We start from the raw sequence: 21473 nt of genomic DNA on the forward strand, positions 1-21473 counted from the left end.
GTAAAGTAAATCTACTGCTCTAGCATTTAACTTTCAAAATGGGACATTGATAAAATAAGGAAGGGCAGGTAAGGAAGATGGCGGGTGCCAGGCTGGGCCGTAGGGCCTGAAAGAAACACGAGGAGGGGTTTTGTCTCATTCGGTCATGGCGCGCCACAGGAATGTGTGTGGATACAACTACGACGAAGATTTTGATGATGACGACCTCTATGGCCAGTCTGTGGAAGATGACTATTGCATTTCACCAGCAACAGCTGCTCAATTTATTTATTCGAAGCGGGAGAAGCCCACAGCCTTTGCTGAGCCATTAGAAGAGGAGTTTGGGAATGAAGAAGAGCCAGGCGACTGTGACACATCCAAGCCCTTGCTCTCTGGACCCGATCAAGTCACAGTCCATGAAGGTTCCTATCCGGGTCACATATAGATCTATCTTGTTTGAACCCATTCATCGGAGCAAGAAAGTCAAACACACATACCTTCAATATCCACTCACAACCCTGACATGGCCATGTTTCGATTACAAATCTGCTTCAGGGGGTTACACTTCAGATTTAATCTGCTCTCACTTTTCCATCACTCCATTTACCGCCTGGAATTCTCAACTTCTTTCAACAGACGCCTAAAAGACCTTTTTTAAACATGGTGTCGATCCATCTTCTTTTTATATGCATAACCAGCGTGATGATGTCATAAACATTAAATCAAGGAATACCAATTAATTATCTCATTAAGTCCTTCTGGATACACCGATCTCCACATCCCTCTTCAACATCTACCTCCTGCCCCTCTGTCAGTTGTTCACAAACCTAAACTTAATACACTACCTCCACACAGATGATGTTCAGATCTTGATCCCCATAACAGAATCCTTTCCAAAAACACTTAACTACTGGGAAAACTGCCTCAATTCCATTAACCGCCTCCTCACCAGCCTGAACCTGTTCCTCGTGGCCAAGACAGAACTCCTTCTCATCTCCCCCGACCACTCGGTCCTTACCGATCAGATACCCCCCAACACCCAGATCACACAAGTAAGAGATCTAGGAGTAATTCTTGACAATCATCTGAATCTAAAGAAATCCATCAACAACACACTAAGGATTGTTTCTATAAACTTCAAGTTCTGAAAAGGCTCAAACCTCTTCTTCATTTCCAGGACTTCAGTCAACGTTGTTCTCTAAGATAGACTACTGCAACGCTCTCCTCCTGGGGCTCCCCATCTCCGCCACCAAACCACTACAGATGCTCCAGAACGCAGCGGCTAGAATCTTAACCAACACTAACTGGGGAACTCACATCACTCCCATACTCCGAAACTTGCACTGGCTGCCAATAAAATACAGAATCTTGCACAAGGCATTTACCACAATCCACAAAACTATCCACAATCAGCTGCCACTAGACCTGCAGATCCCTTTCAAACTTCACTCATCCACAAGACCCATCAGAGAAGCGTATAAAGGAACCCTACAAGTCCCACCAACTAAAGCCACTCGTCTATCATCCACCAAAGAACGAGCATTCTCCACAGCGGGCCCTACCATTTGGAATAACTTGCCGACTGACCTCAGATTGGAACCCTGCCTTCTAACCTTTCCAAAAAAACTTAAGACTTGGCTTTTCCGTCAAGCCTTCCCTTAATTTCTAAAATGTCAATATACCACTCAACCAGACTTCGCCCACCTGACTAGACGTTCTGCCTAGTCTCAGCATATATTTTCCTTCTAGTTATGCTGTACTTTTTCTTCCCTGTTACACTAGCCCCCCAAGTTCTATCTCCCTGTTATATGTAACTTTTTGCTCCTTGCTTTCTTGTTATATGGTTATTTAGTTAGTCCCTATGTTCCATGTAAACCGATTTGATATGAATCTTTTTCATGAATGTCGGTATAGAAAAGTATTAAATAATAAATAAAAAAATAAAATGAGGAAAATACTTAGAAAAAACCTAAAAGGTGCAGCTACAAAGGTAAAGCATTTACATCAGGTGTGGACATTGTTTGAAAACACCATCTTGGAAGCATGGACCGGATATATTCCATGCATTAAAAAAGGCAGAAGGAAAGCTAAACAATTGCCAGCATGGTTAATAGGTTAGGTGAACAATGCTATTTTAGCCAAAAGAACTTCTTTTAAAAACTGGAAAAAGGCTCCAACTGAAGAAAACAAGAAAAAGCATAAGCAAAGGCAAATTAGATATAAAATATTGATAAGGCAGGCTAAAAGAGAACTTGAAAAGCTAGCTATAGAAGCAAAAACTAATAATAAATAAAACCTCTTTTAAATATATCCGAAGGATAAAACTTGTGAGGAAGTCAGTTGGACTTTGAGATGATTGAGAGGTTAAAGGAGCACTTAGGGAAGACAAGGCCATAGCAGAAAGATTAAATTAATTCTTTGCTTGGGCATTTACAGAAGAGGATGCTGGAGAGATCCCTGTTCCAGAAACTATATTTAGTAGTGATTATTTGGAAAAACTAAAATAAATCATGGTGAACCTATATGATATAACAGGGTAGATTGAACACCTGGATCAGATGGTTTACATCTCGTGACCTTCATTTTCAGTTATTATTTTATTTTCCTTGGTAATTTCAATCATATAACAAAAGAAAATCAGTGGAAAAACTAGTTTTCCACTAAATTTTCAGTTTGTTATAAGAAAGTCATTTTTCCAGGTTAAATCTTTTGAGAAAATCCATCTTATTGTGCATAGTTATGATGCCACACATTGTCATGTGACTGAAAAAAGCCAATAATATTTCTTATATTCTCATAACTATTTTAGAATTAAGAGCTAAGAAAATGTATATAAATAGCTTTGTATTTTAAAACTGAAGATTGAGAAAATAAGATTAATGGCATACATTATAAGGATAATTTTCAAACAACTGCATGTGGTAGCATATACATATGTATGTTACCGTAAGCATATTTGCTATAGTATTTTATAATATGTGCATACATGTGCACATTTTATAAAATACACGTAATTCTACCATGCAACATATGTGCATACGTAGGCTTACACACGAATACATGCAATGCATTGAAACCACACATTGTTGCGGTCCTGGGCCGTGCCCCAGTTTCTCCGCCTATCTTGGGGATGGTCTGGGCCGCTGAGACGTCTTTTCAGCCTGTACGGGCCTGCCTGGCTCCTGCCGTGGTGCTCCCTCCTCGAAGGAGACGCCGCTGATACTCCATGGCTGGCCCCGCCCCCTAGGCATGCGCGCGCGCAGGGGCTCAACATTTAAAGGGGCCAGCGCGGGAAAGTACAGCACCGCCCTGGGGTGCTGTACTTTCCCACAAGTTCACAGCGGTTGCCGAGCTACTCCAATTGTGCCAAGGCTCCCATTCCCTTGCAGAGTATGCGGTCGAGTTACGCACTCTAGCCACTGAACTGGGCTGGAGGGACGACAGTCTCCACAGTATATTCCTGGAAGGAATGTCCTCACGTCTCAAGGACGATTTAGCAGCAAGGGACCTCCCAGAGGATCTTGACAGTTTGATCGACCTGGCAGGAATGGGCGACCGCTGAATCCAACAACGGTCCCAGGAGAGGAGGCCTGGCTGTAGAAACGGTAATTTGGGTTCGATGTTTCCTCAGCCAGTGCCCTCGTCCTCTGCTTCCACCAGTGCCCAAGGAGCAGAACCCATGCATTTGGGGCGTGGCCCGATCTCACAAGAAGAGAGGAGGCGCCGCTGCACCCAGGGCCTGTACCTATACTGCGGCAACAAGGGGTACTTCCTAGCTCAATGTGGTGAGCGGCCAGGAAATGCCAGAACCTAGGGATTATCGGGGAGCTGACCCTAGGTAATACAAGTTCTGCCTCCCCATGCACCGTACCGGTTACCATTGTCTACCCCGGAAGTACTTTTGATACACTAGCTTTGGTCGACTCTGGAGCAGGAGGGAATTTCATCCTCATGGATCTCGTCCGGCAGTTACAGTTTGAGAGCCAACCCCGACTTCCTCCACTCCAAGTATCTTCGATCTACGGTACTCCCCTTCTGGGGAGCATTTCTACCTGCACCAAGCCCTTGATTCTATGCACCGGACTCCTACACGCTGATGAGATCTCATTTCTCATACTGGAGAGATCCATTCACCCTATCATCTTGGGCTTGCTCTGGCTTCAGAAGCACTCCCCAGTCATCCACTGGGATACTCTCCAGATCGCATCTTGGACTCCGTCTTGCTTCGACTCCTGCCTGGCGACTATTCCTCGGCCCAGCGTGCCACTTCTGAAGAGGAGTTCCAGAGTATTGAAGAGAGGAGAAGCTGGAGCCAGGGGGCCAACCGGAACTTCACCACTGGAAGCCCGCAGTCCCCCCGGGAGGAGCCCATGAGAACCCGAGCTGCTTGGACTTAGGCGAGACCCCTGGACGGTGCAGGACAGGATACCGGAGGATGAGCCGGAGTCACAAGCCAGTGGACGAGCTGGAGTCAGAAGCCAGTGCCCGAGCCGTCTGTGGCAGTTCTGCCTCAATATCTGGATTACCAGGATGTCTTCTCGAAGGAGAAGGCTGAACTTCTCCCCAAACATCGGCCCTTTGATTGTGCCATAAACTTGATCACTACCCAAGGTGCAGATATACCCCTTGTCGCTCCCAGAAACCTGGGCCATGACATCTTACATCCAGGAGAATTTAGAGAAGGGCTTCATTCGGCCCTCTACTTCTCCTTCCGGAGCCGGATTCTTCTTTGTTGCAAAGAAGAACGGGTCACTGCGACCCTGTATAGACTACCGTGGTCTCAACGCCATTACACGACGCGACAGATATCCCTTGCCATTGATTCCCAAGCTGCTCGACTTCAGTTAGTTTTCCTGAGTGACTCACTGCTCTCTTGATTAACAAATGTTGGTCCCTATTCAAACCCAATCACACTACCTCAACACCTTTCCAAGGTGTTGAGGTAGTGTGATTGAACTATTCAACTTTTTTACTTAGGTATACACTGCTCCTAGCTTATTTCTAGCTTCTGGCTACTTTTTGGGGGGTTTTTTATGTGGGGTTTTTTTTAATACAGACACTCTGTATTAAATACAAACACTCAGTTCTTTAAAAGTCTGCAGAACACTCAGTTCTGTAGACTTTTAAAAATAAACACACTACCTACTGCTTACTAGCTACCTTATTGACTGACTATTTAAAATACAGTCTAACTTGTTTATTCACTGCCTTTCTGACTATTAAAGGCACAAACACACAAACACACTAAATAATATTCCCAGATAGTTAACTTTGCCCCAATACTTTTAAAAAAGACAATGTCCCAAGCAAAAACTTACAGATTCCATTCAGCCACCAGCAAGGTGATCCTCTCCTCTCAGTGTTCCCACTGGAATGTGGGTTACTGAGCTCTTCCCTTCTAATTTTTATAATGTGCTTCTAAGGTAAATTAGTACAAAACAGTTCCTTTAGAGATTTACACTTCAGTTAGTTTTCCTGAGTGACTCACTGCTCTCTTGATTAACAAATGTTGGTCCCTATTCAAACCCAATCACACTACCTCAACACCTTTCCACGGTGAGTAACTGAGCTGAACTATTCAAATTTTTTACTTAGGTATACACTGCTCCTAGCTTATTTCTAGCTTCTGGCTACTTTTTGCCTTTGTAGGAGACCTCCAAGACGACTGGGTGGCTTTATTGCCGTGAGCAGAATTCTCCTACAACCACCATAAGCATTCTGCTACCAACATCTCTCCCTTCCAGTTGGTCTACGGGAAACGCCTTAGACCTCCCTTGCCCTTGCCTCTGACTGTTCCATCCCCTGCAGTGCATCTTACAGCATGACAGTTACGTGATCTTTGGGGATCCACTCAGGAGAAGCTTTGACAGACTGCTGCTACGGCGAAGAAATATGCTGACAGGCTACGATACCCTGCTCTTGTCTTTCTCCCTGGGGATAAGGTATGGTTGAGCACCTAGAACATCCAATTGCGGACTCCCTCTATGCACCTGGCTCCCAGGTATATTGGCCCGTTCGCTGTAGCGGAGCGAGTGGGTACGGTTTCCTACCGTCTATGCCTTCCTTCCACAACGTCTTCCATGTATCTCTCTTCAAGCCTTTGATCCTGTCTGTTTTCCAAGACAAGCCCCCTGAACCCACCAACTCAGCCGCTGAACAAGATGTCATCTATCAGCTGAAGGACGTGTTGGATGTGCGGTTCCACCACCGTAGATGGGAGTACCTCCTCTCCTGGGAGGGGTATGGCCCCGAGGAGAATATGTGGGAGCCGGCCTCTAACATCCTAGACAAGACTCTTCGCCAGTTCCACTTGGACCACCCTGTGAAGCCCAAGCCCCCGGGAAGGGGGCATAGGAGGAGGGTACTGTTGTGGTCCCGGACCGTGCCCCAGTCCCTCCACCTACCTCGGGGATGGTCCAGGCCACTGAGACGTCTTTTTGGCCTGTACGGGCCTGCCTGGCTCCTGCCGCTGCGCTCCCTCCTCGAGGGAGACGCCGCCTATGCTCCGTGGCTGGCCCCACCCCCTAGGCGCGAGGGGCTCAACATTTAAAGGGGCCAGCGCGGGAAAGTTCAGCACCAGCCTTGGGTGACTTCAGACGCTCTCAGGGTATTTAAACCCTGCAACTAGCTCCACTCCTTGCCTTACAACGAGGTTCACTCTTCCAGAGTTGCTAGTTGCTGTTCCTGGCTTCTGATTTCGGCTCGTGCACTGGCTTCTGACTCCAGCTCGTCCACTGGCTTGTGACTCCGGCTCATCCTCCGGTATCCTGTCCTGCACCGTCCAGGGGTCTCGCCTAAGTCCAAGCAGCTCGGGTTCTCATGGGCTCCTCCCGGGGGGACTGCGGGCTTCCAGTGGTGAAGTTCCGGTTGGCCCCCTGGCTCCAGCTTCTCCTCTCTTCAATACTCTGGAACTCCTCTTCAGACATCTGCCCACAGGAGACCGCACGTAAGTCCAAGCGGCCCGGGTCCTCATGGGCTCCTCCTGGGGGGACCTTGGGCTTCCAGTGGTGAAGATCCCTCTGGTCTCCTGCCCTGTGCCGCCTCCCGGCTTCGACATCCACTGTGGGCCTTCACACGGTGCGTCGTCATCTGTCCCAGCCGGCTCAAGGGTCCACGAATCCAACAGGTATATCAATGGATGAAGAACCCAACCAGTGGTACTATAATATTTTTTATAACTCTGGTTTAAAAAAAAGCACAAAATTTGAACCTTCAATAAGCCAGCTCCACACAGAAATATATTTATAGTCCTTTGTTTCACAGGCTGCAGCACTAGGATTGCCAACTGGCTCCAAATTTTCAGGACAGATTGACTCAGTCCTGGTTTTACCCCATTGCATGCAGAGACTTGCAGTTCTGACTTACCTATTCACAGCTTAAGATAAGCAAAACTACAAGTCCCTGCAGGCAGTGTGATAAAATCAGGACTGGATTAACCTGTCCTGAAAATTTGGAGCCAACTGGCAACCTAGGCTGCACTGTGTCTGAGGCTGGAGTCTTCCTCTTAACTTTCCAATTAGCAGTAGAAATTATTTGGTCCATGCCTGGCTGATCTCTTTCAGCAACTGGTTATCACCTTCAGGAAACAGGGGAGAGTTGTCTTTGCAGGCATATATAGGAGACCATTTCTCTTGCTCAAGAATACATTATCCTTGAGTTAATCTCATAAATCATTAGCATGTTGGAGTAAGTATCTTTTTGAAGGTGGTTATTAAATATCCATGTTCCATGCCAAATGCCCTTGGAGCTGCTGGGTATAATGTCTTTCTTCTGTAGGAAAATATAACTGTGTTCATGATGTCATCCAGAAGTCATGTTCTGTATACTGGCTGAAAGCAGGGATTAGGCCAGTGATGGCGAACTCCAGGCTTCGAGTGCCACAAACAGGCCAGGTTTGCATATGCAAATCTATCTCATTTTATTCATTGTGGACATCTTGAAAACCTGGCTTGTTATTGGCACTCGAGGACTGGAGTTTGCCATCACTGGAATAGGCCAACAATCCTTAACTTAACCTAACTAAACCTTACTGGCTAGGCTTCATGCTAAATGTTCATGTCTAGTCCAGCTCTCTGCTAACCATAACACCAATTAGACCACCAGTTTGCCCAGTCCTTCTCCAGATCATTGAGATCCTCCTGGTTGTTAAGCCTAAACTACCTTCCACTCACTCAGACCTTCCATTCTGTCAGTACTACTCAATAAGCACATCTAATATCACTTACACCAGATAATTAGCAGGTGTAAAAATACACGAGTAAGTTGGAAAATATACGCATCTACATGTCTTTTTAAAACAGCTACTTACGCGCATAATTGTTAATCCCACCCTGGAATAACCGTAGACCGCCCCTTTTTTACATGTCTATAAGTGTATGTGAAAGTGAACATATGCACATATTTTTGACTTTTATAAAATACAGAATAGGCACATATAAGCTATTTACATGTGCATATGTTATATTTTACACGTGCAGCATTTTGAAAATTCACTTTTATATTTTCAGGGCAGTGCTCTCCTGGATATTTCTCTTTGGATGGCTTTAAACCATGTAGATTCTGCCCACTTGGCACATATCAGCCTGAACCAGGACGAACCCTGTGCTTTCTATGTGGTGGTGAACTTGTCACAAAATATGAAGGTGCCATTTCATTTCAGGATTGTGAAACAAAAGGTAAATTTTCATGACGCATACATTTTTCAATTATTCAGACATGTGACAGCATTACGTTTTGACTGACAGCTTCTCAGTGATATTCTCAGCATTCATAAATACGGAGTAGCACTATGTTATACCTTACAAATGTCAAATAATTATGCATTATTGCTGTAAGCTAACAATCACAATTTGTCTTGTTACTGATCAGGCTTTCGGAAATATTTTGCTTATACTAAGAATCAGTGTATTGCATTACATTATCACTGAAAGAAAATGGAAGCATTGTATAATCACTGGGAAGCAATGGACATTCTTGCTTTTGCTGATGTCTAGGAGGAATCAGACTTTTGCTTTCACTACTGGTTATCGAATGGGTAGTCTTGTGCGGTAGCTTACAATTGTTTGGAAGGAGAGAGATATTTGTGGTGTTATCCTTCCCCTACAGTAGACTATAGTCTTCTGAAGTCCCCTGTTTCCCTTCTACCCTGACAGTATGACCAAGTCAGCATGATAGTCTCTTACCTCCTATTGACTCATTTTCCAGTGAAACATTGAACTTTGTATTGCACACACTGCAGGGGTAAGGTGCCCATAGGCAAGCCTATGTATTAACAGTATATTATGTGTACTATGTATACTATGTATAGTGCAGGTATGTTATGCATCACACAGGTTTTTCCTTCCATAATGTACTTTTCATAGCTCAGGTACACTATGCATATCATCATGTTACTCCATAAGTATTAAAACTTTTTTAGCACAATAAGAAATGTGTGCTAAATTCTTATTGTAGATGTCTTACTGAACTCTTAATAAATAGGCCTACATGAAAGAGAGCTATGTGCTGACACTGATGCCTATGGGGAAGACAGTTTTATTTAAGAGAAAGTCTCCTACTTAAAGTTTAAGGTAGTTTTTTGCCCAGCCAGGTGAAAGTATTTCTGTCTGGAAAATATATATTAAACTCATGAGTTTTCAAGGTAGCATACCTGGAAGAAAGCCCAAAGGCCCCCTCCTGCTGGAAGCATCCATTTTGTGAATATATATATTTCACCAGTTGCTCATAATAATGCAAAGCAAATGCAAAGCAATAAGCAGCTTTGAATTTTTAGCTTGACCATTCTCCTTTAATTTGTGTCTGCATTCTAATATTTTAGTTTTTATTATAAAAATATTCTTGCAGTTCATTGTTCTCCTGGCCATTACTACAACTCTACAACACACAGATGTATCAGATGTCCTGTTGGAGCATACCAACCAGAATTTGGACAAAACTACTGCCTAACCTGTCCTGGGAATACAAGTACAGATTTTGATGGCGCCACAAATGTAACACACTGTAAAAGTACGTTACATATTTTTGCTTTACATATTGTAACATTTTATGCATACCATTTGTATATGTTGTGAAAAGAAATCACTGTAGTTTCCTCTGTTCTTTTACAAAACTGTTTTTTCTTTTTCTGTACATATTCAAACCACCTAAATTTGTATTCTCTGTGTGAATTTTTTGAATAATTATTAAATATTTTTGCACTGGAATTCATATTAGAATCGTTTCCAAATGTAATTATTTTTGCTTTATAAAGCTAAATTCTACTTGGTTAAAAACAAGATCTTCCTGTAAAGAAATGTATGATTCCAGCACATACACTGCACGCACTATATATGCTGCATGTTTTGACTTCTGTGGTACGTTCTCTATATAAATGTCTGTTTATGACCATTTACCTAGAGCACTGCATTAACTAATTGCTTAATTTATTATACTTATTGGTGCTTTTCAATATATATATATATAAATGATCTGGAAAGGAATACGATGAGGTTATCAAATTTGCAGATGATACAAAATTATTCAGAGTAGTTAAATCACAAGCGGATTGTGATACATTACAGGAGGACCTTGCAAGACTGGAAGATTGGGCATCCAAATGGCAGATGAAATTTAATGTGGACAACTGCAAGGTGTTGCATATAGGGAAAAATAACCCTTGCTGTAGTTACACGATGTTAGGTTCCATATTAGGAGCTACCACCCAGGAAAAAGATCTAGGCATCATAGTGGACAATACTTTAAAATTGTCGGTTCAGTGTGCTGCAGCAGTCAAAAAAGCAAACAGAATGTTAGGAATTATTAGGAAGGGAATGGTTAATAAAACGGAAAATGTCATAATGCCTCTATATCGCTCCATGGTGAGACCGCACCTGGAATACTGTGTACAATTCTGGTCGCCGCATCTCAAAAAAGATATAACTGCGATGGAGAAGGTACAGAGAAGGGCAAACAAAATGATAAATGGGATGGAACAGCTCCCCTACGAGGAAAGGCTGAAGAGGTTAGGGCTGTGTTACGGCCCCGGTCGCCACGTTGGCAACCGGGTCCTTACCTCCTCAGCGGGGTCCGGGGTCCTGCCGCGAGCCGCGGGATCCGGGGCCGGCCTGGCCGCATGGCGACGGTCTTGCCTCGTGGGAGACGCCGAGTCCCGCAGATGACTCCTCCCCCGGAGGGGAACGTGCGCGCGCGAGGGCCGGCCTTTTGACAGTCCAGCACCCGGATGTGCTGAACCGCCCCCTGGATGATGTCAGCACAGGCGGGGGATTTAAGTCGGCTCCAGCCCTTCCTGCTTTGCCTTGCAACGAGGTCACTTCTGTGAGTTAGTTGCTGTTCCAGGTTCTCCTGTTCCTGCTTGCCAGTTTCAGCGTTCCTGTTCTGATTCCTGCTGCTTGCCTCGACCACGGTTTGTCCCTCGTTTCTGCTTCCTGCTGCCTGCCTTGACCACGGATTGACTCCCGCTTCTGATTCCTGCTGCCTGCCTTGACCACGGATTGACTCCCGCTTCTGATTCCTGCTGCCTGCCTTGACCATGGATTGACTCTCGCTTCTGATTCCAGCTGCCTGCCTTGATCACGGTCTGTCTTCACCTTTTCTCCTGCCTTCACTCCTGTTCCAGTTCCGGTCCGGGTTTCCTTCCACGCCAGCCTCTCTCCTAAGTCCCAGCGGTCCGGGTCCCTACGGGCTCCTCCTGGGGGGACCTCGGACTTCCAGGGCGAAGTCACCTAAGTCCTAGCGACCCGGGCGTTCACAGCTCCTCTGGGGGTGTCACGGGTTTCCAGGCGAAGAGCCTTCCACGGCTGTGCGTGTCTGCCTCCCGACCGCCTCCCAACGACGGTCGGCCTAAGGATCCACTTCCGGATTACAACAGGCTGTTCAGCTTGGAGAAGAGACGGCTGAGGTGGGATATGATAGAGGTCTTTAAGATCATGAAAGGTCTTGAACGGGTAGATGTGAATCGATTATTTACACTTTCGAATAATAGAAGGACTAGGGGGCATTCCATGAAGTTAGTAAGTAGCACATTTAAGACTAATCGGAGAAAATTATTTTTCACTCAACGCACAATAAAGCTCTGGAATTTGTTGCCAGAGGTTGTGGTTAGTGCAGTTAGTGTAGCTGGGTTCAAAAAAGGTTTGGATAAGTTCTTGGAGGAGAAGTCCATCAACGGCTATTAATCAAATTTACTCGGGAAATAGCCACTGCTATTATTTATTTATTTTATTTATTTAAAAACTTATCTATACCGTCGCTAAGTTATATACCATCGCATCGGTTTACAAATAGGTACATAGACTAAGGTAAGTAAATGTAGGATATCGTACATTCTAACAGGTGCCAATAAAGTTCGGTTACAATTTCATAAATAAAATCATTATTTGAGTAATGTTGGTCAAGTCCAGTGGCATGGGATCTTCTTAGTGTTTGGGTAATTGCCAGGTTCTTGTGGCCTGGTTTGGCCTCTGTTGGAAACAGGATGCTGGGCTTGATGGACCCTTGGTCTGACCCAGCATGGCAATTTCTTAGTTCTTATGTTCTTGCCAGTGTATTCAATTTAGGGCAAATAATATATCAAATGTTGAAACTGCTGATTGTCAAATGTCTTCTAATATGAGAAAAAGGCTTCCACGCATAACTTATGTCTTATGGCCTTGAGTTTAGCAGCTCTATTGTTAAATGTTGATGTACACTTCAGAACTCTGTTGATGTTCCTAATAAGGACCTTGTTAAGAATCCTACAACAGTTCTGTATCATTTCAACCACATAAAAAATATTTGATGTTCCATAAATCACTTTAGAACCTCTGCTGGACATTATGCATATGTCTTTCACAAGTGGAAATTCAAAGACAATCCAAATCATGATTGTGGCCACCCAAATCAGACAATGGATCACATCACAGCTTCAAGTAGACTAGACTCGTTAAATTGTGCTAATACTAAGCAATAGCTTACAGATCTGACCCTTGGCATCTGATGTGTGTAAACTTGCCATATTCCAGAAACAGTAGTAGTTCAGGGAATGCTATACTTAAATCCTATCCTTAGATGAGCACAGTGTAGAAGACAGGTGTTGAGTCCGTCGGTCGCAGACGGCTGCGACCGCTCTGCCCTACCTCTTTTCCTCCCCTTTCTCTTTCTTTGGGCAAGATGGTTGTCTCCGGTGCCGAGTGCTACAGGCCTCAGTGTTTCCTGACCAGCATGGGCGTCCCCATCCACCATGCTCACTCCCGTGGCCTCCTAGGGTGCGAGCGCGTACATCTCTGACGTTCAAATACACGTCATGGCGGGAACCTCAGGGGTGGCCCCACCGCATGACGTCAGTACCTTCAGGTATAACTAGCCTCCGCTTCCGCTACCAATTTGAGTTAGCAAAGACTTCGCTTTGCTACTCTGCCTACCCTAAGCTGCTAGCTTAGACGCCTCCTTTCACTAAGGGCCTCGCTCCAGCAGAAGCTCTAGACACCCGCTCCTCGGGGGTCTCTCGCTTCCAACTTCCCTTCGGGGTCCTCACTAACCTAGACAACCGCTCCTCAGGGGTCTTCTCTCTTATTCATTTCCAGGATATTGGACCATTGGGTACTCGCTCCTCGAGAGCCTATCTACTTCATATCCTGCACCATTCTACCATCAGATAGACGCCTTCACTCTGTGAGTACCTCTACAAACCAGCGCTCCAACTCCACCCTCCAGCCACAGCGTTACTCACACTTCGGGCTCCTGCCTATCGTGAACATCTGGGTGAGACTATACTTCTGAGCCTGTTGAGCGTATTGGCACCTCGAGGATCAGTGCCTTACCTTCCTGCTTTACAGCAGTACAATAAAGACTCTATCCATTCTATGTCTGCTAACTGTGTCAGCCTATTGCAGTAGTTCCCCACGGGGCTCCTCCCTGTGGGCAGAGTCATCTCCATTGCGAGCAAGGGTCTACAATGCCTCAAACACAACAGAATGCTAACTCCATGGACTCGGCTCAGCTCACAGCCCTGCAGGCCATTCCTGGCCTAGCCCAGCGAATTACAGAACAACAAAAGTCTTTGGAGAACCTTGCTACTGTCTTCAATCAGTTACACGCTCAACTGAACTCTTTAGTTCCTCCTGTGAAGTTGTTGCTGTCAGCAGTGGTAACCCTTAAGACCACTGTGCCCTTATCTACACCTAACCGCTTCACGGGTGAAGCCAATATGTGCAGAGGGTTCATCAATCAAAGCAGCATGCATTTTGCTTTACAGCCTACCTTCTTTCCCACTGAGGCTTCAAAGACCACCTACATCCTTTCATTCCTTGAAGGACGAGCCCTGGCCTGGGCTTCACCGCTATGGGAACATGAAGATCCTATCCTGAATGACCAATCAGGATTTCTACAACTTTTTAAGTCTGTGTTTGATGACCTGACTCGCCAGACCATCGCTGGATCTGCCTTGCTCAACCTTCAGCAAGGTAACAAGCCGCTTACAGACTTTGCTATTGAATTTAAGACTCTAGCATCCGAACTGCATTGGGACACTGGATGCTTACATGCCATATTCATGGAGGGTCTCAACTCTCACATAAAAGACAAACTTGTGGCTCACGATTTGCCTGATTATTCCAGGACAAGCAGGATGCTAGTCCTCACGTATGGGTGACGTCACTGACGGAGCCCTATCGCGGGAAAAACTTCTGTCAAAGTTTCTAGAAACTTTTGACTGGCAGCCTGGGGCTACTGAGCATGCCTAGCATGCCATGATATTCTCTGCCACAGGGGTCTCACTCCAGTCTTCATTTTTCCGCGTTGCTATCAGCACCACAGTTATAGGAGCCCTCTGAGATTCTTCTCAGTTTTTTTGACTAAAAAACTTATTCTTTTCACATAATCTCCCTCACGGGATCTCACTCCTTCTCATACTTCATCAGCTGGTGAAGTATTTTAGCGTTTAATTTTCTTCAAATGCTATTCTTTTTTCTCAAGTCATCGACGGCCGTCGTTGACACCATGGCGTCGGGATTCAAAAAGTGTCCGACTTGTAATCGCACGATGTCGCACGAATCGCACGAAAATTGCGTCAGGAAAAAATACAACAACTTTTCAGTCTGCAGTTGATCCCTTCAACTTCATCCAAATCTTCACCGGTAGGTCCTACTAAAAATGTTTTACTTAAAAAAACACAGACCGGATGGCTCGGGGGATAAACCTTCACCCACACCATCGACGGCATCGTTACGTTCCACTATCGAAATTAGGCTTAAACATAAACACCGCCATCGACATGCCTCGGTCTCTCCATCTGCATATTTTTTTTTTTACTGTTTTTTGGTTACTGTTCCCCTGTTCGATGTAAACCGATCTGATATGGTCATCCAGCCATGAAGGTCGGTATAGAAAAGCGTTAAATAAATAAATAAATAAATACATACATACATCTCCCCAAGGAGAACAAATTGAAAAATGGCCTAAGCGCACAGACACTTCGATGCCTGTAGGGCCTGTTACAATAGAGCCACTCACATCGCAGACTGTGATATCTCCGCCTCCATCGTTACCGGTTGCTTCTCCAATATCACAAGATATACAATCTGTCATAAAAGGAGCGGTATTACAAGCTATTAAGGAACACCTACCAGTGCCTTCACCGATGCTGGTGACAACGCCAATGCCGGTGAAGTCTTCCTCATCCATGACATCACCGATGCTAGCACAGTTGATGTATTGCCGACGACGGCACCAATACCGGGAACTATCCCGATGCCAGGCACTGTCCCGATGCCGAGCGCCGTCCCGATTGCCAGGCACCGTCTCGATGCCAGACACCGTACCGATACCTCACACCGCACCGATACCTCACACCGCACCGATGCCAGTCACTGTCCCATTGTCGGGAATCGGACTGACGACAATAGCCTTCTTAAAATCGGGATCCTCCACGATGCAGCAAGTGACACCGAGTATCTCCTCGATAACGACATCGATGCTTACTGCAACTTTGGGTCGAGTATCGATGCCTATCGATACTACTGCACCATCATTCGCACACCTTGGCATATCGACGATACCCTCATCAAAATCCTTGATTCTGCAAAGGCCAACTACAACACAGATGATGCCACTTCCTTCTGGACGTCCAGAAACATCTGAAGCGGCACTATACTCGGTGATACAAAGAAAATACCAGGATCTGATTGATTCCTTACCCTCAGATCCACATGAAGAGGACTCTGCTACCCAGGAACCCAGACCAGGACCATCTGGATTAGCTCCTCATCCAATTACAGGGAAGACACTACCAGACACTCCAGACTATGACTCATGGAGTGATACTCAGTCAGACACTTCGGAAACCTTCATGTCTGACCCTTCTCCACCACACCCTAGAAAGCAATCCCCTCCTGAGGACCTCACTTTCTCAGCTTTTCTTCAAGATATGGCAGACTCTATACCTTTTAAGTTAGAGTCAGAACACGATCTCCGTCACCAAACACTTGAAGTGTTGCAATTTGTCGACCCTCCTAAACAAATTCTAGCAATCCCTATCCATGAGGTACTCCTTCAACTACAGAATCGCCTGTGGGAACACCCTTGTTCTGCTCCCCCAATTAACAGAAAAATGGACTCTACATACTTAGTGCAAGCAGCACCTGGCTATCAGAAATCTCAACTACCACATAATTCAGTAGAATCTGCTCAGAAGAAAGCTAAAAGGACAAGAGTTAATTCCTCCAATCCTCCTGGCAAGGACAATAGATTTCTAGACTCTCTAGGCCGCAAGGTGTTTCAGGGTGCAATGCTAAATTCCAGGATAGTATCCTACCAATTATATATCACACAATACCAGAGGAACCTCTGGAAACAGATGGAAGAATTTATCCCATCTCTGTTGTGCTCCCGGGTCGGCCCCGGGACCGGCACTCACCCTCGAGTCGGGTCCGATCTGCCTCCACCTCGCTCGGGCCTGCACAGGCCTCTGACGCCGCGCTCCTGCTCCAGGGGAGCAGTCGGCATCCTCCCGCGGCTGGCTCTGCCCCCTTAGGCGCGCGCGCATGCTGGAGCCCCAGATTTAAAGGGGCCAGCGCGGGAGAACTCCAATCTCCATGCCGATGATGTCAGACGCTGCAGGGCTACTTAAGCCCTGCAGTTACAGCCTTCCCTGCCTTGCAACGAGGTTCTTCAGGGGTTTCCTGACGAGTAGTTGCTACGTTCCTGTTTGATCCTGCTCCATTGACCCGGCTTGACTCCTGACTACGCTTTCGTCTTCTCCCTTGGCCTTGGCTTCTTCATCTGACTTCTGGCTCCGACCTATTTTCGTCCACGACTCAGCGTTTCGCCTCTCCCCTTGGTTACGGCTACACCTCTGACCTGGCTCCGTCCACGACTCCATCTCTTGTCTCTCTCCTGGCTCTTCGACCCGGCTTGGCTCCTGGACCCCGTCTCGGACCTTCGTTGTTCCTTGGTTCTTCAGTCCGCTGGCCCCGAAGACTCTCCTAAGTCCCAGCAGCCGGGCCTCTACGGGCTCCTCCTGGGGGGGCTCCGGCTTCCAGGGCGAATCTCCAAAAGTCCCAGCGCCGGACTCCTACGAGCTCCTCTCGGGGGGGTACCAGTCTCCAGGGTGAAGGTCTTCAATCCTGGGTCCAGCGTCTTCCACTCTTCGCCTCGCTACCGAGCCCCTGGTCGCATAGGGCTCCACCTTGGTCCACTGCCAAGTCTTCTCCCAGTCCGTCAAGCCGCCTCCCGGTCAGGACGCTTGCTGTGACCCTTCACAGCGCACCATCTCCTGCCCTGATCGGCCCCAGGGTCCACGAAGTTAACAGATTGCAAGGTCATGGACCCGGCGGACCTCGCAGGCCTGAAGGCCATCCCGGGCATTGCCCAGAAACTGCAGCAGCAACAGAGCTGCCTCGACAGTCTGATGTCGACGGTACAACGGTTAGCAGACCGAGTCGAGGGGGCCTCCGCTGCCAGTCCTAAGGCGTCTACATCCCAGACCAATCCCGGACCCGCCGCCCCAGTCCAGATGCCTGCTCCGTCCCGGTATTCGGGGGACGCGAAGTCATGTCGGGGTTTCCTCAATCAGTGCTACATCCGGTTCAACCTGCTGCCTGCACAATTCCCTACCGACCACGTGAAGACAAGCTACATCATTTCCCTCTTGGATGGGAGGCCCTTGGCTTGGGCTTCATCCCTCTGGGAACGTCAGGATCCCCGGTTAGCCAACCTAGTCCAGTTCGTCAAGTCCTTCCGAAGAGTCTTCGATGAGCCGTCCCGTGCTTCCATGGCCGCCTCGGAACTACTCCAATTACGGCAGGGGAACCGTCCCCTGGAGGAGTATGCCATGGAGTTCCAGACCCTTGCCACTGAATTGGGTTGGGGAGCCGACAGTCTGCACGGTATTTTCCTGGAAGGGCTCTCTCCACGACTCCAGGATGAATTGGCAGCCCGAGATCTCCCGGACGACCTCCATGAGCTTATTGAAGCTCATGGAGGTCGTCCGGGAGGCAGGTCGAGTGGACCGACGTATTCAGCGCCGTTTCCGGGAGCGAAGAGCCACCCAGGGACAGACCACCCATAGGCCCACGCCTCCTCGCATCCGGCCGTCTCCCCCCGCTCCGACTACCACTCAGGGTGAGGAGCCCATGCAGTTGGGCCGGCGTCCCCTCTCCTCAGAGGAACGGAAGCGGCGTCGCTCTCAGGGCATGTGTCTCTACTGTGGTGGCAAGGGGCACTTCCTGGCCCGCTGTACCGAGTGCCCGGGAAACGCCCGAACCTAGAGTCTAGCGGGGAGTTGACTCTAGGCAACACCTTCTCTAACTCCCTATGTACCGTTCCGGTAAGATTGTGCCTCCCGGAGGGGGGTTTCGACGCTTTAGCCCTGCTCGATTCCGGGGCCGGGGGGAATTTTATCCTCCGAGATCTAGTACAGCAACTTCAGCTGGAGACCCAGCCCCAGGAGCCACCCGTATGGGTATCTTCCATCCAGGGGACCCCTCTTCCTGGGACTATCTCCACTCGGACTCGCCCTCTCAAGCTCCAGGTCGGGGCCCTTCATACTGAGCAGATCTAATTTCTCATCCTGGAGAGGTCCATTCACCCTGTCATCTTAGGGTTGCCGTGGCTAAGAAGACACTCTCCGGTGATAAACTGGAACTCACTCCAGATCACGTCGTGGGGTCCCACATGCTTCCGTCAGTGTCTCCCTGCCTGCTTACAACCCATGCTTCCACTTTTAACGGTGCCCCTAGCCGTACCTCTGCAGTACCACGCCTTCCAGGATGTCTTCTCCAAAGAGAAGGCCGAGTTGCTCCCTGAACATCGGCCCTTCGACTGCGCTATCAACCTGTTGCCGGGTACCACACCACCCCGCGGACGAGTATACCCGTTATCCTTGCCTGAGACCCAGGCCATGTCCGCGTATATCAAGGAAAACCTGGAGCGGGGGTTCATTAGACCCTCGAATTCCCCGGCTGGGGCTGGGTTCTTCTTCGTGGGGAAAAAGGATGGGTCTCTTCGGCCCTGTATCGACTACCGTGGCCTGAACCGCATTACCCGGCGTGATCGCTATCCATTGCCCTTGATTCCCGAACTCCTGGACCGCCTTCAAGGGGCCAGAATATTTACCAAGCTGGACCTCAGAGGGGCCTACAATCTCATAAGAATCCGTCTGGGGGATGAGTGGAAGACCGCCTTCAATACCAGGGACGGCCATTATGAGTATCTCATCATGCCCTTCGGACTCTGTAATGCCCCTGCAGTGTTCCAGAATCTCATGAATGAGGTACTTCGCGACATGCTACATACCTCTGTCATAGTGTACCTCGACGATGTACTAATATACTCCCGGGACCTTGAGTCACATCGTCAACACGTCCGCCAAGTACTCCAGAAACTGAGGGAGAATCGGCTTTACGCCAAATTAGAGAAGTGCCAATTCGAGCAGGAGTCATTACCCTTTTTAGGGTACATCGTCTCTTCAACAGGCTTCCATATGGACCCCGACAAGGTCACCGCCATTAAGAACTGGCCGCAACCGCTGGGAGTTAAGGCGCTTCAGCGTTTCTTGGGCTTCGCCAATTTCTATCGCCAATTCATCCCACACTACTCCAGTCTGGTAGCTCCATTGACGGCCCTTACCCGGAAGGGCGCCGATGCCAGGGAATGGCCACTCATGGCCGTACAGGCCTTTCAGGCTCTCAAAGAGGCTTTTCTACATGACACCTGCCTCCGCCATCCTGATCCCCAGGGCCAATTCATCGTAGAGGTTGACGCTTCCGACGTGGCTGTAGGGGCTGTGCTAGCCCAACTTTCCAAAAATGGTAAATCCCGGCCTTGCTCATACTTCTCACGAAAGTTTTCCCCCGCCGAGAAGAATTACGGTATCGGGGACAAAGAATTACTCGCCATCAAACTGGCCTTTGAAGAGTGGCGTCAATGGCTGGAGGGAGCGCAGCATCCTATAATAGTCTACACAGATCACAAGAATCTGGAGTATTTATGTCGCGCCCAGCGGCTCAATCCCCGGCAGGCGCGCTGGTCCCTCTTCTTCAGCCAGTTTAATTTCTCCCTCCACATCAGACCGGCAGCTAAAAATGTTAGGGCAGATGCCCTCTCTCGTGCTACAGAGACTGACGATACCATCGAACCTCCCCGATACATCCTGGATCCAGCTAAGGTGCTGGTAGCCGCCTCTGAAATAGCACCCGCGGGGAGGACGGTGGTCCCTGCTCACTCACGGAGAAAGGTATTAGCCTGGGCCCACGATTCGCTGACGGCCGGTCATCCAGGGGTGGCCCAGACTCTAGAGCTCTTAACGGAGTTCTACTGGTGGCCCCAGGTCAGGGAGGACGTCCGCCTCTACATTCAGTCGTGCCCTACGTGCGCCCGACAGAAACCCCTGCCAGGTCGCCCCTGGGAGCTCCTCCAACCGCTTCCTATCCCTACGGAGCCATGGACCTAGAAGATGTGGTAGGCCTGATTGACAAACTGAAGAGTAGTAAATCACCTGGACCGGATGGTATACACCCCAGAGTTCTGAAGGAACTAAAAAATGAAATTTCAGACCTATTAGTAATCATTTGTAACTTATCATTAAAATCATCCATTGTACCTGAAGACTGGAGGATAGCAAACGTAACCCCAATATTTAAAAAGGGCTCCAGGGGCGATCCGGGAAACTACAGACCGGTTAGCCTGACTTCAGTGCCAGGAAAAATAGTGGAAAGTGTTCTAAACATCAAAATCACAGAACATATAGAAAGACATGGTTTAATGGAACAAAGTCAGCATGGCTTTACCCAGGGCAAGTCTTGCCTCACAAATCTGCTTCACTTTTTTGAAGGAGTTAATAAACATGTGGATAAAGGTGAACCGGTAGATATAGTATACTTGGATTTTCAGAAGGCGTTTGACAAAGTTCCTCATGAGAGGCTTCTAGGAAAAGTAAAATGTCATGGGATAGGTGGCGATGTCCTTTCGTGGATTGCAAACTGGCTGAAAGACAGGAAACAGAGAGTAGGATTAAATGGGCA

General features: G+C 47.6%; 1 protein-coding gene across 1 annotated transcript in view; it reads left to right on the top strand.

Annotated features, from left to right (window-relative positions):
- SCUBE1 (signal peptide, CUB domain and EGF like domain containing 1) overlaps nucleotides 1-21473 on the top strand; it is a 1434630-nt gene that overhangs the window by 1259948 nt on the left and 153209 nt on the right. The window contains exons 18-19 of the mRNA XM_029600135.1: nucleotides 8487-8654; nucleotides 9823-9984. Of these exons, the coding sequence (XP_029455995.1) occupies nucleotides 8487-8654; nucleotides 9823-9984 (330 nt within the window). The remainder of the gene's footprint in view (nucleotides 1-8486; nucleotides 8655-9822; nucleotides 9985-21473) is intronic.

The sequence above is a fragment of the Rhinatrema bivittatum genome, chromosome 4 (genome assembly GCF_901001135.1).
Source record: "Rhinatrema bivittatum chromosome 4, aRhiBiv1.1, whole genome shotgun sequence".
Taxonomy (NCBI): Eukaryota; Metazoa; Chordata; class Amphibia; order Gymnophiona; family Rhinatrematidae; genus Rhinatrema; species Rhinatrema bivittatum.